This window comes from Amphimedon queenslandica, unplaced genomic scaffold, assembly GCF_000090795.2.
Source record: "Amphimedon queenslandica unplaced genomic scaffold, v1.1 AMPQUscaffold_13508, whole genome shotgun sequence".
Taxonomy (NCBI): Eukaryota; Metazoa; Porifera; class Demospongiae; order Haplosclerida; family Niphatidae; genus Amphimedon; species Amphimedon queenslandica.
In genome coordinates, this window is record NW_003546256.1 from 312,463 (window position 1) to 330,438 (window position 17,976).

The 17,976-nt window shown below is 38.1% G+C and overlaps 6 protein-coding genes across 9 annotated transcripts in view; all 6 read right to left on the reverse strand.

Annotated features, from left to right (window-relative positions):
- Window positions 1–10: 10 nt before the first annotated feature.
- LOC100632609 (dual serine/threonine and tyrosine protein kinase-like) lies at window positions 11–5,624 on the reverse strand. Its single transcript, XM_003383675.3, has 8 exons — window positions 5,003–5,624; window positions 4,543–4,764; window positions 2,664–3,848; window positions 2,406–2,499; window positions 2,004–2,133; window positions 1,640–1,886; window positions 627–790; window positions 11–493 (listed from the first exon to the last, which is right to left on the reverse strand). Exons 1-8 carry the CDS (start codon window positions 5,447–5,449, stop codon window positions 250–252), a joined length of 2,733 nt encoding a protein of 910 aa, XP_003383723.2. The 5' UTR covers window positions 5,450–5,624; the 3' UTR covers window positions 11–249.
- A 60-nt stretch (window positions 5,625–5,684) lies between these two features.
- Window positions 5,685–7,235, reverse strand: LOC100632735 (calcium and integrin-binding protein 1-like). Its single transcript, XM_003383676.2, has 2 exons — window positions 6,717–7,235; window positions 5,685–6,131 (listed from the first exon to the last, which is right to left on the reverse strand). Exons 1-2 carry the CDS (start codon window positions 7,180–7,182, stop codon window positions 5,833–5,835), a joined length of 765 nt encoding a protein of 254 aa, XP_003383724.1. The 5' UTR covers window positions 7,183–7,235; the 3' UTR covers window positions 5,685–5,832.
- Window positions 7,236–7,358: 123 nt separating this feature from the next.
- On the reverse strand, window positions 7,359–9,144 carry LOC100632863 (cathepsin L1-like). Its single transcript, XM_003383677.3, has 7 exons — window positions 8,762–9,144; window positions 8,507–8,710; window positions 8,236–8,350; window positions 8,075–8,184; window positions 7,873–8,025; window positions 7,695–7,813; window positions 7,359–7,642 (listed from the first exon to the last, which is right to left on the reverse strand). The coding sequence occupies exons 1-7, from the start codon at window positions 9,068–9,070 to the stop codon at window positions 7,543–7,545; spliced, it is 1,110 nt and encodes a 369-aa protein (XP_003383725.1). The 5' UTR covers window positions 9,071–9,144; the 3' UTR covers window positions 7,359–7,542.
- Window positions 9,145–9,248: 104 nt separating this feature from the next.
- Window positions 9,249–10,761, reverse strand: LOC100632991 (cathepsin L1-like). Its single transcript, XM_003383678.3, has 7 exons — window positions 10,484–10,761; window positions 10,257–10,433; window positions 10,087–10,201; window positions 9,922–10,031; window positions 9,721–9,873; window positions 9,553–9,671; window positions 9,249–9,491 (listed from the first exon to the last, which is right to left on the reverse strand). The coding sequence occupies exons 1-7, from the start codon at window positions 10,721–10,723 to the stop codon at window positions 9,392–9,394; spliced, it is 1,014 nt and encodes a 337-aa protein (XP_003383726.1). The 5' UTR covers window positions 10,724–10,761; the 3' UTR covers window positions 9,249–9,391.
- Window positions 10,762–10,816: 55 nt separating this feature from the next.
- On the reverse strand, window positions 10,817–12,508 carry LOC100633118 (cathepsin L1-like). The gene is made up of 8 exons (XM_020007903.1): window positions 12,254–12,508; window positions 12,098–12,206; window positions 11,829–12,061; window positions 11,667–11,781; window positions 11,509–11,618; window positions 11,297–11,449; window positions 11,127–11,245; window positions 10,817–11,077 (listed from the first exon to the last, which is right to left on the reverse strand). The coding sequence occupies exons 1-8, from the start codon at window positions 12,506–12,508 to the stop codon at window positions 10,978–10,980; spliced, it is 1,194 nt and encodes a 397-aa protein (XP_019863462.1). The 3' UTR covers window positions 10,817–10,977.
- Window positions 12,509–12,564: 56 nt separating this feature from the next.
- The window catches only part of LOC100636861 (cathepsin L1-like), a 7,612-nt gene continuing 2,200 nt past the window's right edge, over window positions 12,565–17,976 (reverse strand). The window contains exons 1-8 of one of the 4 annotated variants that reach the window (XM_003383624.2): window positions 14,890–15,034; window positions 14,027–14,258; window positions 13,801–13,950; window positions 13,634–13,748; window positions 13,470–13,579; window positions 13,269–13,421; window positions 12,911–13,029; window positions 12,565–12,856 (exon numbers count right to left, since the gene is read on the reverse strand). In XM_003383624.2, coding sequence (XP_003383672.1) covers window positions 12,751–12,856; window positions 12,911–13,029; window positions 13,269–13,421; window positions 13,470–13,579; window positions 13,634–13,748; window positions 13,801–13,950; window positions 14,027–14,257 — 984 coding nt within the window. In that variant the 5' untranslated portion in view covers window position 14,258; window positions 14,890–15,034 and the 3' untranslated portion in view covers window positions 12,565–12,750. Of the gene's footprint in view, window positions 12,857–12,910; window positions 13,030–13,268; window positions 13,422–13,469; window positions 13,580–13,633; window positions 13,749–13,800; window positions 13,951–14,026; window positions 14,259–14,889; window positions 15,035–15,352; window positions 15,576–15,627; window positions 15,747–15,795; window positions 15,949–16,006; window positions 16,117–16,168; window positions 16,284–16,339; window positions 16,490–16,543; window positions 16,816–17,976 lie in introns of those variants that run through there. The other 3 variants (XM_020008450.1, XM_003383621.3, XM_020008446.1) reach the window with 3 other exon arrangements.

Sequence of the window (17,976 nt, forward strand, 5' to 3'; positions counted from 1 at the left end):
TATATCACAATTGACTAACATGAAAAAGATTATAAATTGCTTTAGTTAAAAATTGCCAGCCAACCAAAACAACCAGCAGGCAAAAACAATAAGAAAAAGAAATGGAAAAAGAAAGAGAAAACAAAGATATTTATATATACACACACTCACAAAAAAAGATGAAATAATAATAATAATAATAATAGTATAATACCACTCAAGTCTTTGATTACCAACCAACCGCCCCCCTCACTCTCTTCATAATTTAATTTAAAACAATGGCTTCCGTCCGATTCTCTTCATAATGAGAGCGATACGTAAAGCAATATCACCAACAAGTGGTCTGTTTTCTTTGTCTCCTTCCCAACAAGAGCACATCAGCTCCCAGCAGTCTACATCAAACCTCGGCAGTCGCTCTGGTCTGAGTCCTTTCCTCACTGCATTCCAGAGCTGCTCTTTATTCTGACATGTATCAAATGCCCCGGGAAGCTTCGTATCATTAGAACATATGTACCTATAAATAGAGACACCATAATATTACTCTACATTCTAAAAATAGAAACATCAATATATTCTAAAAATAGAAACACTATGAATGATCACTAGCTAGTGAATAATAGTTATTGCTATGATGTTGATGCATTTACCAGAAGAGGATTCCAAAGGCGTATATGTCCACGGCACTGTCATATGTTCCTCCAAACAGCTCTGGTGCCATGTGGATAGGAGTACCAACTATAGTACAGGTCATCATCGCCTCAGGTTTACAGAAACCAAGATCAGTGAGCGTGCCTCTGTTACTGGCATCAAGCTGTATGGAAAGAGATAATATAAAATGTAGAGTTTAATTTCAGTTTACACATATAATGTGTTACATGTAGTCATGTACGTGTAGTATAGGCCAGGGTTTCCCACTAAGCATACTAAGTGAGCTAAACAGCATGAGCTTCATTAACTGACAAGCACTACAATACAGTATACATAGCATTTGGACTCTTGACACAATTTTTTGCAACTTTAAAAATTCATAAAAAATCCAAATTTGATCGGAATCAGCTCAAAATGAATATGCAACATAAGGACATGTATATGTATCAGAAAAAAGTGTAAAAATAAAGAAATCTCTCCTAGCCATTTTTGGTGAAATTTGGCCAAAGTCCCTGTACTATAGTACAGGGACTTTGGCCCGATTTTGGAGAAACTTTAAAAATTCATAAAAAATCCAAATTTAATTGGGTTTTGCTCAAACTTTCTATACAACATAAAAATGTGTATATGTATCAGGAAAAAATATAAAAAAGGAGAATTCTCTCCTTTCGATTTTTGTTGCAATACCCTGCCATAATCCTGTGGGCAGACACTGTACACTATGACACATGTGTAACTTCAAATGGTAATAGGGATTGACTTAAATGTTGTACATACAATCATACATGTAGCTTAATTAGGGTATCAAGTGTAGACTATAATCAAAACTTAGACTACACCCTACTACTGATAGTAAAGATTAAATTATCTGATACTCTATACTAATACTGAAGAAGAAGGGAGTATCATGTGATAAGAGGCAGAGATAATGTCTCTACTATTACTAACACAAACACACAAACACATAAAAGAAACTCTCCCATCGTACATGTAAATAAAACAATAAATTTACCAGAACATTCTTTAACTTGATGTCTCTGTGGAGGAGTCCCTGGCTGTGTAGGAATCGTATTCCCTCGACGACGTCTAGCGCGATTTGCATGCGGCTCCCGAAATCAAGACCGACTTTGAGAGCAGCGTGAAGGTCCCGGGGATACCGTGGCATTATGAAGAGGACAACGGCACTAGACCCGTTTGAATAATCGTCATCAATAAGAGCACCAACAAGATTAACCACGCGATCATTACGAGGAAGAGTCCTATAACAAAAATAAAACAAAGGATGAATATTTACATGTGCAGTACATTTGTGTATGTATCTCTTAATTTGCCCATCTCTCTACATGTATTTCTTTCTTTCTCTCCCTCTCTCTCACCAGGTATAATGGAACTCTAATGCTAGGTCATTCCAGTGCTTGTCATCAGGCGGTACTACACTTTTCACAGCCAGTGGGCCTTTACCAGCCCATTCAGCACATTGGAACACAACTCCATATTGACCTCTACCTACAATGTAATAATAATAAAATAATAATAATAATAAAAACAATAATGCTATTACATAGAAAGTAATGTGATAATGGGGTCAATATTTGTAAATATCTACATGTAAGTCAATATGTGATTTCTAATTGTATTGATGACCAATTTATGAATAGACACACCCTAAATATGGCAGCTACTGTACCACAATACATGCAGAACAGTGAAAGGTTTCTATTTACATTAAAAATATAGTAGAGACTAATTGTTTTGTAATCAAACACACATAAATGTACCTAACTCTCTCCCAGTGACAGGTAGACCATGTACTATACCATCCCTAAGAGCAACACTGCTTAAAGACAGTCTGGCCATCTTTGGTGTCAATGTCTGTGTGGGGAGGATAAGGAGCATTAATTTGAATTATGACAATAATCTTAATAATGCGTGTACATCATTATAGATACATATAAACAAATTACACTTTATAATACACTAGGTAAACTATAGTTGCATATGTAACAGTATATAATTGTATGGAGTGTATAACTGACTTTTCTGATCGTTTCCCTCTGTCCTTCTGTTTCCTTGAGTCGTCCGCTGTGTCTCAGCTCAAGCTGCTTCATGGCCGAGAGGAAAGACTCGTGAGACGACGAAACTTTACTTCTAAACTGTGAGCATATCCCTTTAGCGAGTCGAGAGCTACTCAGACTATCAATGAGCTGCTGCGTGTACTTCTCCCTCCAAGACTTATCCCGTAAGTTAATGGTTTTATACGAAGGGCCGCTAAAGGTTTGCTTGACACGCTCCAGGAACAGACGAACGGCCGAGGTGCTGGTCCTCTCGCTGAACTCGAGGGTATAGGCTGAGTCGAGGATGTGCTGGAGCGCCCGTGAGCTGTCTCCTTCGTCAGAGTCTCCGTTCTCGAGTCCTTCGATGACGCGTTTGAGAGTCCCAATGACACTCTCTCTGAGGTAGTTGACAGAGCTAACGAGACGCGAGGATATGTGCAAACTCAACTGCTTGAATATGTGATCCTGGATTATAGTGATACATTGGCGGAGGGTTTTTGCATCGGACGCTGCTCCGGACTCCTCAAGATTGACGCCTTCCAACTCGAGGGCCACTACCTCACTAATGATGTCATCGGTTGCTTCCGTTATAGAGGAAGAGACAATATCCTTTATCTCCGACTGCTTCTTGGAGGCCAGCTCTATGAGTTGAGTGTATAATTTCTCTTCCATCTGTTTACAGTATTTGATCCTACGTGGGGTAACTAGTACATCCCGTGCTAAATCATGAGCGTAGAGGATGAGAGTCTGGAGACAGCGTGCATGGGCGTCGTGTAGTGAATAGGCGGCGCTGGTGATCTGTTGACGCATGTTACACTGGACGAAATTAAGAAGTTCGGGAGTGAAGTCCACAAAATGGCTGACGATGGTATCTACAGGTATAAAATTAAATGAGAGATCTGGATTGGATTCTGGATTATCGTGAGGGCCGATAGTCGGGGGACCGATAACCATCGAATCATTACTAGACGAGTCCTTCATGTACCCCAGCTGACAGAGCTGTTCGTAAATATGACTGATGACTGCAACGAGACTAGGGCTATCGGTAACCGGCCGACGTCCCATGGCGGCTGCTACAGTGGCAGAAGGTCCGTCTTGAGATATAACGGCAAAGAGGAGAGGAACGTCAGGCATTAGTCGCCTCATTAGCTCCAACTCTTGACATTGCTAGGAGAGGAAATGAAACAAGGAAATGAAAGATAGCAATACACGTAGCTAACACATACACATACACACACACACCCAAAGTGTCATCTCTTTCACAGACAGAGTGATTGGATATCTCTCTCACCAGACATCAAGGGCAAGAAACAGCATGCATAACAATAAAATAATAATAATAGAAAGACCACAATCTTTTCAATAGCAGGCTCGCTACACTGTTGCCATACAAGCCTACAAAGCCACAGGCAAGCTGTGAAAAACCTCAAACACTATAAGAACAATTAGATGAAGGATGGAGAGCATTATTGATTACTGGAATTACACTATGTAACAAGACTTCCTACTTCATTTTAAGCAGACACACTCTTTTGATCAATGAGATATAAGGATGCTATAGTAATTACATTAACTATTATTATCAGAGTGAGAAGGTAGGAGGAGATACACACGTACGTTGTCAAACTGAAACAAAAAAATTTGTCAAAGAACACATAAGAAGAAAATACAAAACATCCGACGGTCAAATATAAACAATAAATAACATCTAACTATGAAAATTGAATGACGCCTATCATTCTCTCTCTCCTCCCCCTCTCCTTTTGCATGTACAATTGTATACGTATGTACGTAGTCATGTACTTCTAGTTTTAATGAACTAATGCATTTGTTTCCAAACTCTCTCTCTCTCATTACATACTTGTTCAGTAAGAGGCTGCTTGGCATTGTGTCCATAAATAAAGAAAGGATGAAGCTCGACTTGACAGACTTGCAACGTTTTTTTGATAGCCTGGATATCAGGACGAGCCGTTGGCGAACAGATAATCTCAAACCCAGCCTCCAGGATCGGATTATTGAGACCAACTTCCAGGGTTGCATCACTGAGGGCAGGATCTACACCAGGACCACTGAGACAGATATTCTAAGAGAAGAGAAAAATAAGAGAGAGGAAAATGATGAAGAAGGAAGGAGAGAGAAAGAGATACTAAAATTGTTATGCGGAAGTAAAAGAAGGCAATTTCAAACACACAGATACATAATCAACTATTTTGCTTATCTACATGTACACGTACAAGTGTATATAAGTCAAAGTAATGATAAACATTGGATTATAATAATGCCAAGAGTTCATTCGCTAAAACCAAGCCACAAAAACTCACCTCCCGCGGTATTCTACTAAACGGTAGGGTGTGTCCAGAATGCTTATCAGTTGCAAGGTCATACCCATCTCTAGTATGGCACATCACCCTATGCTTCTTGTATTTAAAATGAACAAGACGCCATTCCTCGTCAGATTCCCACGGCAGAGGAAGTATTGCCTCACCCAAGATCTCGTTGACGATGCAAGTACGAAGACGTGTCTCTCCAAATACAACAAGAGCAGTACGACCACTCACAACATTCGAGATACACTTCTGTGCCTCTAATGCCAGTATGCTGTCTATTGAGAGGGACTCATCAAAGTCCTGTAGGTCTGAGAGGACCTTTACTGTCTCTTTAAAGATCTTCTTCAATTTCTTGGCGTGATGTCGGAAGGATACGACCTGTTTAGCAAGGTGCCTTCTCTCTGGGCCGAGAGCTCCGAAACTGCCGGGGGATGCCATCATAACCTCTTGAAATCCTCACTTGTCCTCTTTTTTTCTTTATTTATAAATAAACTGGAGAGGCGGTAATGATAGACAGACAAGCTAATATATCTGTTAGTTGCTTTTATGAGATGATGTTCCACTAGCACTTTCTACTGTTCGTTCATCGTCAGCAATAGAGAGAGGTAGCATCCCCTTTCGAGCTCACGTGATCTGCACATGCAACTGTGCTAATGAAATAAAGCTAGGAAGATGATTACAATAAACATTGATGAAATCATGAAAATGAAATAAAAATGCCATTAATTGGACCAGAAGGATAAAAATATAACAACAAGACTAATGTATAATAGTAATATGACAATAACAGGTACAAGTACATGCAATAAATATATATATGTAGCTTAGATTTTAAAACTAAAAATGTCTTTAAAGTCAGGCGAACGATGCATGCAGTAACGGAAGTCTTCAATTGTGAGTGACTCCTGTAGTTCTTGAGAATTCTCCCCGTCTTCCTCTTCTTCACCAGGTCCTGGATTGAGATCAATCCTGATACCACTGGGCTCTTGTGACTCCATCTCATCCTCATCGACCATTCGCACCTCCTCAATTTTATTGCACTCATAAAAGATGCCGTCCACTATCCATTGTCTCACTTTGATCCACTGCGCCTTCTCTTGCGGATTAGTTAAAGGCTCCAGGTCTAAAAAAATTAATACAAAACTCAAAACATACATACATTATTAGTAACTTGTACAATTGTTGTTCGTATTATGAAACGATCATCATTATCAGACTAAATAATATCGTGTGAGAATCGAACAGATGTGCAATTTAAAGATATTGCTTTTCCCTCACTTGAAACATTCACTCTTCAGTAATCAGAGGACATGCCCGGTGAGGGATCACAAATAAGTTTCTAATTAAAACCCACCAAGTTTACAATTCCAATTAATGCCCACACAATAACTTTTCAAGTCGCACAAAGTTATGAATGGAATGGGGGCGCAACAAATTATAGTATCCTCATTAGTCTGTAAATCTAATTAGAATCAGTTTCTATTTCCATAACATGCCAAATAGGCACATTAACACAATAGTCCCCTTCAGAGTGGCATCACGTTAACACTTGGAGACAAAGCATATGAGATTGGGCCTCTAAAAACTTGCTATTTGGTAATAATTAGTCTTGCAGGGGGCTGGCCAGGCCAGACTCGGTAATAATAACGGTAATAAAATACAAAAAAACCACAAAGAAAAAGAATGAAAGAGTGCTTCCTTTACTTACCAACTCCAGTCATCATGTCCATCATGTCGTAGAGGTCAGATCGACTAAGCACTCCGTCACCGTTCATATCAAATATTTGGAAAGCGTGATGGATTTTCTTGTCAAGGTCAGCCTTTGGACTAAAAGATGACACCATGTCTAGAAATTCGGTAAAATTCATGAGGTTGCTGTTGGAAACGCAAAAAGCTTTGCAAATACGATACTTGAAGGGGTTGCTACTAAGCTCTGGTAGCTCATCCATGATGTGTGTCACTTGTAGGGCAGCTAAAGGGTTAGCAAAGCCTTGGTTGTCTCTTATGTGGTGAGGACTGTCCTCCGTTGGCTGGGCGGCGGACTGCCCGTAGTACTTGTTGTAAAGTTCTGTGAAACGGGAGAAGGCATGAGATATCTCAGCTCTGTTAAAAGGAGTCAGCTCTTCAAAGTCTCGCAGATGCTTCTCTTGAAACTTGACTTGCTTTCCTCCCATTGTCTTCCCTCTTTCTTCTCTTCGCTTCGAGTGATTGAAAGCATGCAAGGTTGATCACGTGATAGTTCAGCTGTGCGTGGGTGGTAGCTCAAAGTGCTAATAGGTTATGTCAAGAGCAGATACTCTCATAGGTAAATTTGCAAGCAGTGCTATCATGGCAATACTTCAAAATAATGTACCAGTATTGTAAAATTTATTTTGCAGGACTATATTATTACAGAAACAAAACAAAGACGTCACTGAAATAAAATAAAATTCTAAATACAACTGCATTTAATAATTATAATGATGATGAATATTTCTATTATGCACGAGCCTATTCTGTTGCTACTGCTACTGCAATAGAATAATAATCACACACTATTTTGATGGATAGATTGCTCTTGTAGCAATACCACACTGATTGTACTTTCCCCTTACCATCATTATGTAACCACTCATTCCCCAGTTAGCCCCCCAACTGTATTAAAGAAGAAAGTATTCAGTTTGTGCTTATTATACATTACACATACCTGTTCTTTACTAGCCAGTAATCCTTACCATTATAAGAACCATATCCAACTATGACCATTGCATGAGTGAGTGATGTAGAAGAACAGGAAGGCTCATCAAAAATGCCACTGCTGTAAAACTTTAAACAACAACAATAATAATAATGTCATAATTATTTTGAAATTATAATTTATTCACTTGAAATGATGAGTGCATGTGGTCAACTCCTACAGTAACTGGTCCTGATATTGCTACAGCAGCCATTAGATCAGTTTCACTCTTTGATGCAATACGGACCATGCCTGTTGCTCTTCCTCCAATAGCAGACTCTTTAAAATAGCACAAGTATTGCTGGACAAAAAATAAATAAACTATAAGCCAACAAAGAGATACTAGTTACCGACTCAATGTAGGGATAACTCTGTTCGGTGTTGATTCCATTTTTATCAATGACATACAGAAATGATATTTCCCGACTGCCACCACTACAGCCCATGTTTCCATAAATAACTGAAGCAAAGGGCAAGCGTAAATTGCATATCTATTGTCTATGGTATTTACCTGAACAGTCAATGATATTCTGCTCACTGAGAGAGACAAACTTCCCACTAGCCAGTGCCTCCATTCCTTCAATAGCTCCGGTCACACTAAAGGCATAGCAGGACTTGCAACGACCCTATAACATGTACAAGGTGTGTGTGGTAGTACTGAATAGAAGAGCCTTTTATTGGATGAATGGGCCCAGCCTGGGGTTAGTACTAACTACATACATTACGTGTAAACATGCTCAGCATTGCTCATGGCTTAAATTTTATTTCATTGTATGGTTGACCTGATCTTTCACATCTCCAACTGCACCCATTGTCCTCCAGTCAACTTCACTCGGGAGAGACGAGGAACTTAAACCTTTTGGCCATTCAAAGAGTTTCATATTGAACAAGTTATCCTGATCAGCCTCAGTCGCAGAGCTGTTCTGTGAACCACCATAATTATATTGATAGAGGCACTTTGTCCCATAGTAGTAATCTGATGAAGTCTATGGTTCCAGTTAGTAATTATAATAAAAATTGCTAAAATTATTCCTTACCAAGTCCCCAAATTGATTCATGGCGAGTGTGTATCCAAAACTAGAGCGTAGGGCATTGTGGGCATCGATCAGTGCTGAGTTAGAGACCCAGGTCACATACTTTTCCAGTTCGTGTATGTCACTCTCGTAAGATTTGGTGTGCTTGGCCTTCCAGCCAAGCCAGCCAGAGTCATATTTGAATGGAAAGTCAACGCTGTGAGTGTGAGGAGCTGAGGAAGGAGCCTCAACATTAACACTTTTGGCACTGCAGTTCGAAATGGCAGCTAGACAAATCTCTAGAATAAAAAGCAGCTTCCATGAAGACTGCATCACTCAAAGGGGAAAGGCTTCTCAGTATAAAGCTGAATAGAACTAAACTGTCACAAAACCATTGGTTACTGAACTATCTACACTACAGTGGCCAGGCAACAACACTATTGAAAACATTGAAGGTGGAGCTGTATCATGTACTGCTACAATGAGCTGAATAGAATGGCATTGAGTATTCATGTCATATGATACTGTTAAATAACAAGTCCTGTGCTAGGTCAATCAATTATTTTATTCACATTTCAATGTAGATCTATTATACATTATAACACTGTACATTTGCATGCTTGTATATGTCATGCGTGTTAATGTTTAATGTCATTAGAGTGTTGGAAAAGAAGCAGCTGTAGCAATCCCGCACTGATTTGCCTTGTTTCTTGCCATCATTATGTACCCTTTCATCCCCCAGTGTGGACCCCAGCTATACACATGCATGAAAATGAATGAAATTAATTCTGCAGAATTGTATTGTTTTTTCAAACCTGTTCTTAACAAGCCAATATGGCTTCCCTTTCTTTTTTCCATAGCCAATGATGAGTCCAGCATGAGTCAGCTTAGTGGTAGAGCAATTGGGTTCATCAAAGACTCCTTTCTCATAAAACTATAAAATAAATTCATAAAAGTAATTTTATCATTACTAAAAGGTTTACTCTAAATGCATTAGAGCTTCCATCAATGGCAACAGAAACAGGGCCAGCGGTAGCTAAAGCTGACTGGAGTTCTGCTTCACTTCCAGTTGGAATATGAATGATTCCTACTTGTCTTCCTCCTATTGCCTTACGATCAAATTTACACTGCCCTTGCTATCAGTAAAGTTAAAATATAAATATCAGCATCATTACATAACTTACTCTTCCAGTGTACTTGTAACCGTCTTCTCTATCAATTCCATCATTGTCTATAATATAGCGAAATGACTCGTACATATTTCCACCGTTGCATCCTTTGTTACCATAAGGAACTGTATAAATACCTCAATTAATGATACACTAACACTATGCAGCTTTATTACTAACTTGAGCAGTCTACTATATTTTGTTCACTTAGATGTACTAATTTATCATGAGCAAGTGCTTGAGCGCCTTCTAAAGCACCGACGGCACTGAAAGCATAGCAGCTACCACACTGACCCTGTCAATGTGCATATACATTGAATTCAATAAAGCATATATGCACTGTAACTAACCTGATCTTTAACACCAGTAACAGCATTCTTTGTCCTCCAGTCAACTTCCTCGGGCAGATTAGGATCATCAGGTCTACTGTACATTTTCACAGTGGCATTATGGGGCAAAGAGAGAATATCATCATCCGGTGAATGATAGCAAGTAGCATAGCGTGACTGGCGATATTCCTCAATTGTCTAACAAAAAAAACCATTTTGAAGTTTATGCTATAATCTCATATATTTACCAAGTCTCCAAAGTGATTCATCTTTAAAGTGAAACCATGAACATGTGCTTTCTGATTATGCTCTTCAATGTAGTTCTTGTTCTCCAGCCAGATATTAAGTCTCTTGCTTTCCTCTTCTCCGTGAGGGTAAACCTTACCATGCTTTTCCTTCCAGAGTAGCCATTCTTCATGGAAAGGAGCAGCAAGGGCACATTGATGAAGTATTGCAGACAAGAGCAGTAGCACAAGATGAAGACTCATTTTAACTTTACTCCGGGTTTTTTACTGACTCAGTAGCCTCACGAGCTGTGACTTATAAAACCTTCAGCTGCAGTACATGTAACCCATTGACAATTTAAAGACTTTTCAAATAACAATGCCCTATTTAAATTATTGAATACATGACTAAATACATGTGTTACATGTACACGTGTTCTATACATGCAATTGTGATAGGCACAATTGATACTACTATTGGTACTACTAGGTGTTAGACTGTTATCATCTTGTAGGCTCTAAAGTTTTGGAAATATTGCTCTTGTAGCAATGCCGCAATGATTCCTATTCCTCTTTGCCATCTTCATATAACCACTGATCCCCCAGTTTGGCCCCCAGCTACATGCAAATAGATTTAATCTTATATACAATATACATCTTGTATTACCTGTTTTTCAGGAGCCAGTAACTCTTTCCATTTTCTTTGCCATATCCAACAATCAGCATTTCATGTGTCATTTTCTTGTTTGAGCACTTCCTTGTAGTAAATATCCCACTGCTATAAAACTATACAAACTATCTCATTAACTATAGACTGTCCATATGCAGTGGACATACCCTAAATGCATTGTGCTGGTGATCAATGGAGGTAGTTACTGGACCAACAAGAGCCACTGCTGCTTGCAAGTTGCTAACATTTCCTTTTTTGATCTTGACCATGCCTCTAACAACAGCTCCGATTTCATCAACTCTAAATCTGCAAGTGTCTTGCTGTATTAAATTAAGATTTAAAGATAATGCATGCATTTAAAATTACTAGTGTAACTCACTGATGCTATGTATGGATAGGCTTTTTCCTTATCTATCCCATCATTGTCTAGTATATACATCAGTGCTGCTTCTCTGTCCCCTCCCTTACAACCTTTATTACCATACACCACTGAAACACGTGCTAATAATGCAATCACATATCACTCATGTACTATACCTGAGCAGTCAACAATGTTTTGATCACTAAGTGGTTCAAGTACTCCAGTGGATACTGCATATGCTCCTTCAATTGCTCCAGTGACTGTAAAGGCATAAGCACTGTTGCAGAAACCCTGTGTACGTTAGCAATTAAGTATATACATGTAATTATTATATATACCTGGTCTTTAACTGGTGTTACAACACCTTCGTCTCTCCAATCAACAGTTTCTGGTAGTTTGGTTATATTGAAATGCTGAGGCAAAGAGAAATAGCCTCCAATAGTGCTCCAAACATGAGGAGAATCAGCCTCCTTGCTATCACTGTCATGATCGTGACTGTCATCATCCTTATTGTCATCATCTTTTCCTTTATCATCATCTTTTCCTTTATCATCATCTTTTCCTTTATCATCATCTTTTCCTTTATCATCATCTTTTCCTTTATCACCATCATCCTTCCCTTTATCATCATCCTTCCCTTTATCATCATCATCATGTTCAGGCCCTCCAATGCTAGCTCCACTACTGGTTGTAATTTTAAGGAACTCATAGGAAGTCTACATGTAGAACCAAATAATAATAATAATAATAATATTCTCTTCACCATATCAGAGAATTGATTCATTTTGAGTGTGAATCCAAACAACTCTGAATACCGGTTGTGCTCTTCTATGTAAAGCTTGTTTGACTTCCAAATGGACAATCGCTCTAGCTCCTCTTCACTTTGAAGATAAACTTTGCCATTCTCATTCTTCCATAGACTCCACTCTTCATATTCTTCTCCATCACTTGTTGCAACTGAAGAGGATACAAAAAGGCTCAAGATGGCTAGACCATTCAAGAAGCTATAGATTTTCATCACTGCAGGTGCAGGCCGACACTGCCGATCACTACATGTCACTGCTATACAGTGAGTTTAAATACTTAAATAACTCATTGAAAAGATAATGAATTGAATTTATTGAACAAAAAAATGTCAGCAGGTGTGTGCATTGATATTACAAGTAAAATTAAGTTATAGCAGCGGCAGCGTTCATGTATAAAGGACTTAATGTACTTTTGAGACTATAAAAATAATGATGATGACAACTAGCTTCATGACTAGTTGACCCCTGTGGGGTAGGAAGCTTGAGTAGCAATGCCACAATTATTATTTCTGTTACGGCTCATCTTTATGTATCCTTCCATGCCCCAGGATGTCCCCCAACTAGAAAATAACAATAATGATTATTAAAAAGTTTGTGTGGAGAAATTAAAATACCTGTTCTTTACAAGCCAGTAATCTTTACCATCTTCTGTGCCATAGCCAATGGCAAGGACACCGTGATCAAGCTGGGTTGAGGAGCAGGTGGAAGCATAGTAAACTCCTGAATTATACAACTAAGGAAAAAAGACAATCACAATTTTAGTCAAATAAATGCAAAAAACTAAAATTCATACATAGCTAGTCAAAACAATGAGTCGGGAGAATTATATGTAACAGAAAAAATATAAAAATAGAGAATTCTCTCCTAGTCACTTTTGGCAATTAATATTTGGCTAACAACCCTATACTATAGTACAGGGACTTTGAAGCTACATGAACACTATGATAATCCTGTGGGAAACCCTGAACATACCTGAAAGCTTGAATGACTTGCATCAATAGCAACAGAGATGGGGCCAACGTTAGCTACAGCATCTTTCAGAGAGTCTTCATCACCTTGAGGTATATCAACATAACTTTTATCAGTTACAACAGCTAGGGATGAGTCATAACGACACACACCATTCTACAAACGTACATTTGTAATTGAATTATTAACAAATTAATGGTTTACTTCAGCAGTATAAGGATAATTATCCTCAGTTTCATCACCAGCAACGGATTTAAGATATCTGAAGGAATTATCCATTAATCCACCATTACAGCCGTGATTCCCGTATTTTGCTACATATACAAGACAGTTGTTGTTTCAAAACTTATTGATGTTGTATTTATTACTTGAACAATCCATTAGCTGTTGCTCGGAGAGAGAAACAAGAGTGCCGGTATTGATGAAATGCTGTCCCTCAAGTGAACCAGTAGAAGAGAATGACCAGCAGGACCCACACTGACCCTGTACAATAATATAGACTATAATAACACATTGACATTGATACTAAACTCACTTGATTCTTAATAGGAGTAACAGCACCTTTTTCTTTCCAGTCTACAGTGTCTGGTACTTTAACTCCACTAGGTTTATAAATATTGGTGCTATTGTAGGAAGAAGGACGAGGTAGTAGACCATTGAAAATTCGACCAAATTCCCCAGCATCCTATAGGAATGATTGTTATAAAGATAAACAAAGAAAGTATACATAAACACATTCCAAATACATTAATAATACTTACAAGATCAGCAAACTCATTCATGGCAACAGTGAAACCAAATTTGTCAGAGTTAGCATTGTGGTTCTCTACAAACTTCTTGTTTGATTCCCAGATGATTTGACGCTCAAGCTCAGTCTCCTTTGTCTCATAGACCTTGTTGTACTTGACTTTCCAGTCCTGGAACTCTTGTGTATATTCAAACTTGGCAGCTGCTAGAGCTACAAGGGCTAGTACTACTAGTAAGAATTTCATTCTACATTTTAAAAAAATCAATTAATTTACTACAGAAATGGCACAAGTGCATGACCACAAGATCAGGTGCATTAGATGAACTAAGCTAAGGGAAGTGTCACATGATTCTGTGTGGGAGTATTATAGGTAAACATACACTATTATTCAATTTCCCAAGACATAACATGCATCATATTCACAAATACACACAAAAAACCTTGAGTCATTCACAAATCAATAGTTTACCATAGTGGCTTGCTTTGCACGCTCAAACTTTATTTTTTAAAAACATTTGTTCCAATTTATTTAAAATTAATTTACAGAAATCAATTTCAATGGATTTGTTTTAATAGAGTTATTGGATACTCTTTTATGTACTCTTGATTTGAGCCAGTACAAAAATTAATTAAAACAGCACACGCTACATGAGGACATTAGTTGGTACGTATTGCTACATATGCAACAGTCAGCATGTAGCATAATAGTCTAGGCTTTCTGTCACTATGATATATATTGCATAATTAGGACAACATTATCAGATATAAGAATCAAAATATTATATATATACTTTTAGTATTATTATATGTATGTATATATCATGAATATCTTTATTGACAAAGGTGTGAACCTTGTTGTAAACACTAAACACTCACATATTAAAACTTGAGTCAGCACTGCTACCCACGGCACCACAGGGACAGAGTCGAGACAAAGAGAACAGCTACCGAGAGTTAAACGTTGTTGTTTTGGAACGCTCTGGACTTACTTTCTCGCTTGCTTTTGTTCAAGTTCTATTTCCTGCTTGGGCGGTGCGCATTGATGTATAATTATGCATATCTATGATGCTATCCCCGCCTATAGAGAAATTGGACAAAAATTATCTATTTTCGAAAATTTTCCTGTACTATAGTCCATAGTTTATTTCAAAAAGGGGATCCAAAATCACCTCCCCCCCCCATTTTTATTACATTTCCGATACATATTAATGTGCTTATGCTACGGTGAAAGTTTGAGGCACCGGGAGTAAAATGTTATTGTTTGGAACACTGTGGACTTGCTTTTGTGGTGAACACTAGTTTTGTGATTGGGCACAAATGCGTGGTTGTCAATGCACAATTTTCATAGGGTAATTTATGGCATTTACAAACAAAGGGCAAACCACAGTTATTAAAGATAAAATAAGAATTATTATAATAATTATATAAACTCTAGCAAATAATAATCAGCACTCAATTAGTTCACGCCAGTAGGATAGGAGGCCTGTGTGGCAATGCCACAGTTATTCTCTCTGTTACGACTCATCATAACATAGCCTTCGTTACCCCAACTAGGTCCCCAGCTGATAGAAAATGAAAACTAAATCAAACCGATTTGAAAGTACAGACAATTACCTGTTTTTCACAAGCCAATACTCCTCACCCTCACCAGTGCCATATCCAACAGCAAGGACGCCATGATCCAGCTTGGTTGAAGAGCAAGCTGGCTCGTAATATATACCTTCATGATACAACTATCATTAAAAATAGAATCATTATTGAAGTTATTTATAAGCTATGTACTTGGAAGCTTCTATGTCCTGCATCAATGGCAACAGAGATAGGACCAACAGTAGCCACTGCTTCTTTTAAAGCATCTTCATCGCCACGAGGAATGTCCTTATAGCCAGTGTCTTTAGCTATAGCTTCAGAAGAACGGTATCGACAAAATCCATCCTATGCAATGCATTACAAGAAATATGATGACTTAAAATGATGTGCATGTGTAGCATACCTCTGCTGTATACGGGTACATTTCTTCACTCATGTCACCAGCAACTGTTTCAAGGTATCTGAAGGAATTATCCATCAATCCACCCTTGCAGCCGTGGTTACCAAAACTAGCTGTAAGGTTGTAAAAATAAGTAAAATGATGTTATTTTTCTTATTTTTTTACTTGAGCAGTCCATTAGCTGTTGCTCAGAAAGAGAAGAGAGTGTTCCGGTTTTAAGGAAATGCTGTCCCTCCAGTGATCCAGTGGATGAAAAGGACCAGCAGGATCCACACTTGCCCTATGTACACATAAAAACATTCAACATGGATAGGACATCAAATGTAGTACTCTCACTTGATTCTTAACTTCAGTTACTGCACCTTTCTCACGCCAATCTACAGTGTCTCCAACACTCACTCCAGTTTTCTTAAAGAGTTTAGTGCTGTTGTAAGAAGCAGGACGAGGAAGGAGGCCATTGTAAATGTTTGCAAATTCGCCAGCGTCCTACAAATGTTATTAAAAGAAGAATTACTATTTATTATCTAATGCTTTACTTACAAGATCAGCAAACTCATTCATGGCAACAGTGAATCCAAATTTGTCAGAGTTAGCATTGTGGTTCTCTACAAACTTCTTGTTTGATTCCCAGATGATTTGACGCTCAAGCTCAGTCTCCTTTGTCTCATAGACCTTGTTGTACTTGACTTTCCAGTCCTGGAACTCTTGTGCATATTCAAACTTGGCAGCTGCTAGAGCTACAAGAGCTAGTACTAGTAGGAGTTTCATTTTGCAGTTGCTTAACGTTACAAATAAAATGAAATTTCTCAGTTGCTTCCGAGTATATACTATATCATCACAAGAATGTCACACAAGCTACCTCTGCATGTACATGCATGCACATCCTTATAAGTAGATTTGATTTGGTCATATGAGTGCATGGAGAGCACATTGCATCATGTCAGTTATTTTTACACACTGCAGCAATTTAAAAAGGTTACTCACATAAACAACTATAAAATATCTATATCTATATTAAAAAATAAGTCCAAAAAGTTGTAGCTCAATTAACTAGTGGATAAGCAGCATTTGTTGCAATGCCACAATTATTTTTTCTGTTACGGCTCATCCTTATGTATCCTTTCATGCCCCAGGATGTCCCCCAACTATATAAAAACATTATTAGGGATTTCATACCATACACTATTTATACCTATTCTTCACAAGCCAGTAGTCAGCAGTATCTTCAGTACCATATCCAACAACAAGAACACAATGATCAAGAAGAAAATAACTGCAAGATTTCTCATAGTAGACTCCTTCACTATAGAGCTATAGAATCAATTTACTTTAAAACACAATATATAAAAGGTTTATACCTGGAAGCTTTTATGAGAAGCATCAATGCAAACAGAAATGGGACCTTTGCTTGTCACAGCATCATTTAAGGAATCCTCATCACCACTAGGTAAAGCAGTATACCCAGTGACTTTGGCAACAGCTTTAGAAGGATCATACTGACATGTGCCATTCTAATAAAGATAACAATCATAATGAATAATTAATGATGGTACTTACTTTAGCAGTGTAAGGATAGTCTGTTTCAGATTCCTCTCCTGCAACTGATTCGATGTATTTAAAAGCAGTCGACAACATTCCACCATTACAGCCATCATTTTCTATAGGTATATACACACACAGATAATATTAATATGCTCAACATTTAAGTAGCAATTACTTAATGAACAGTCCACTAGCTGCTGCTCGGAGAGAGAAACAAGATTACCAGTATTAATAAAATGCTGTCCCTCAAGTGATCCAATGGCTGAAAATGCCCAGCAGGACCCACACTGACCCTGTACAATAATAATACAGACTATAATGACACCATTGACACTGATACTAAAGTTACTTGATCCTTAATAGGAGTAACAGCACCTTTCTCTCTCCAGTCTACAGTATCTGGTGCTTTAACTCCACTAGGTTTATAAATA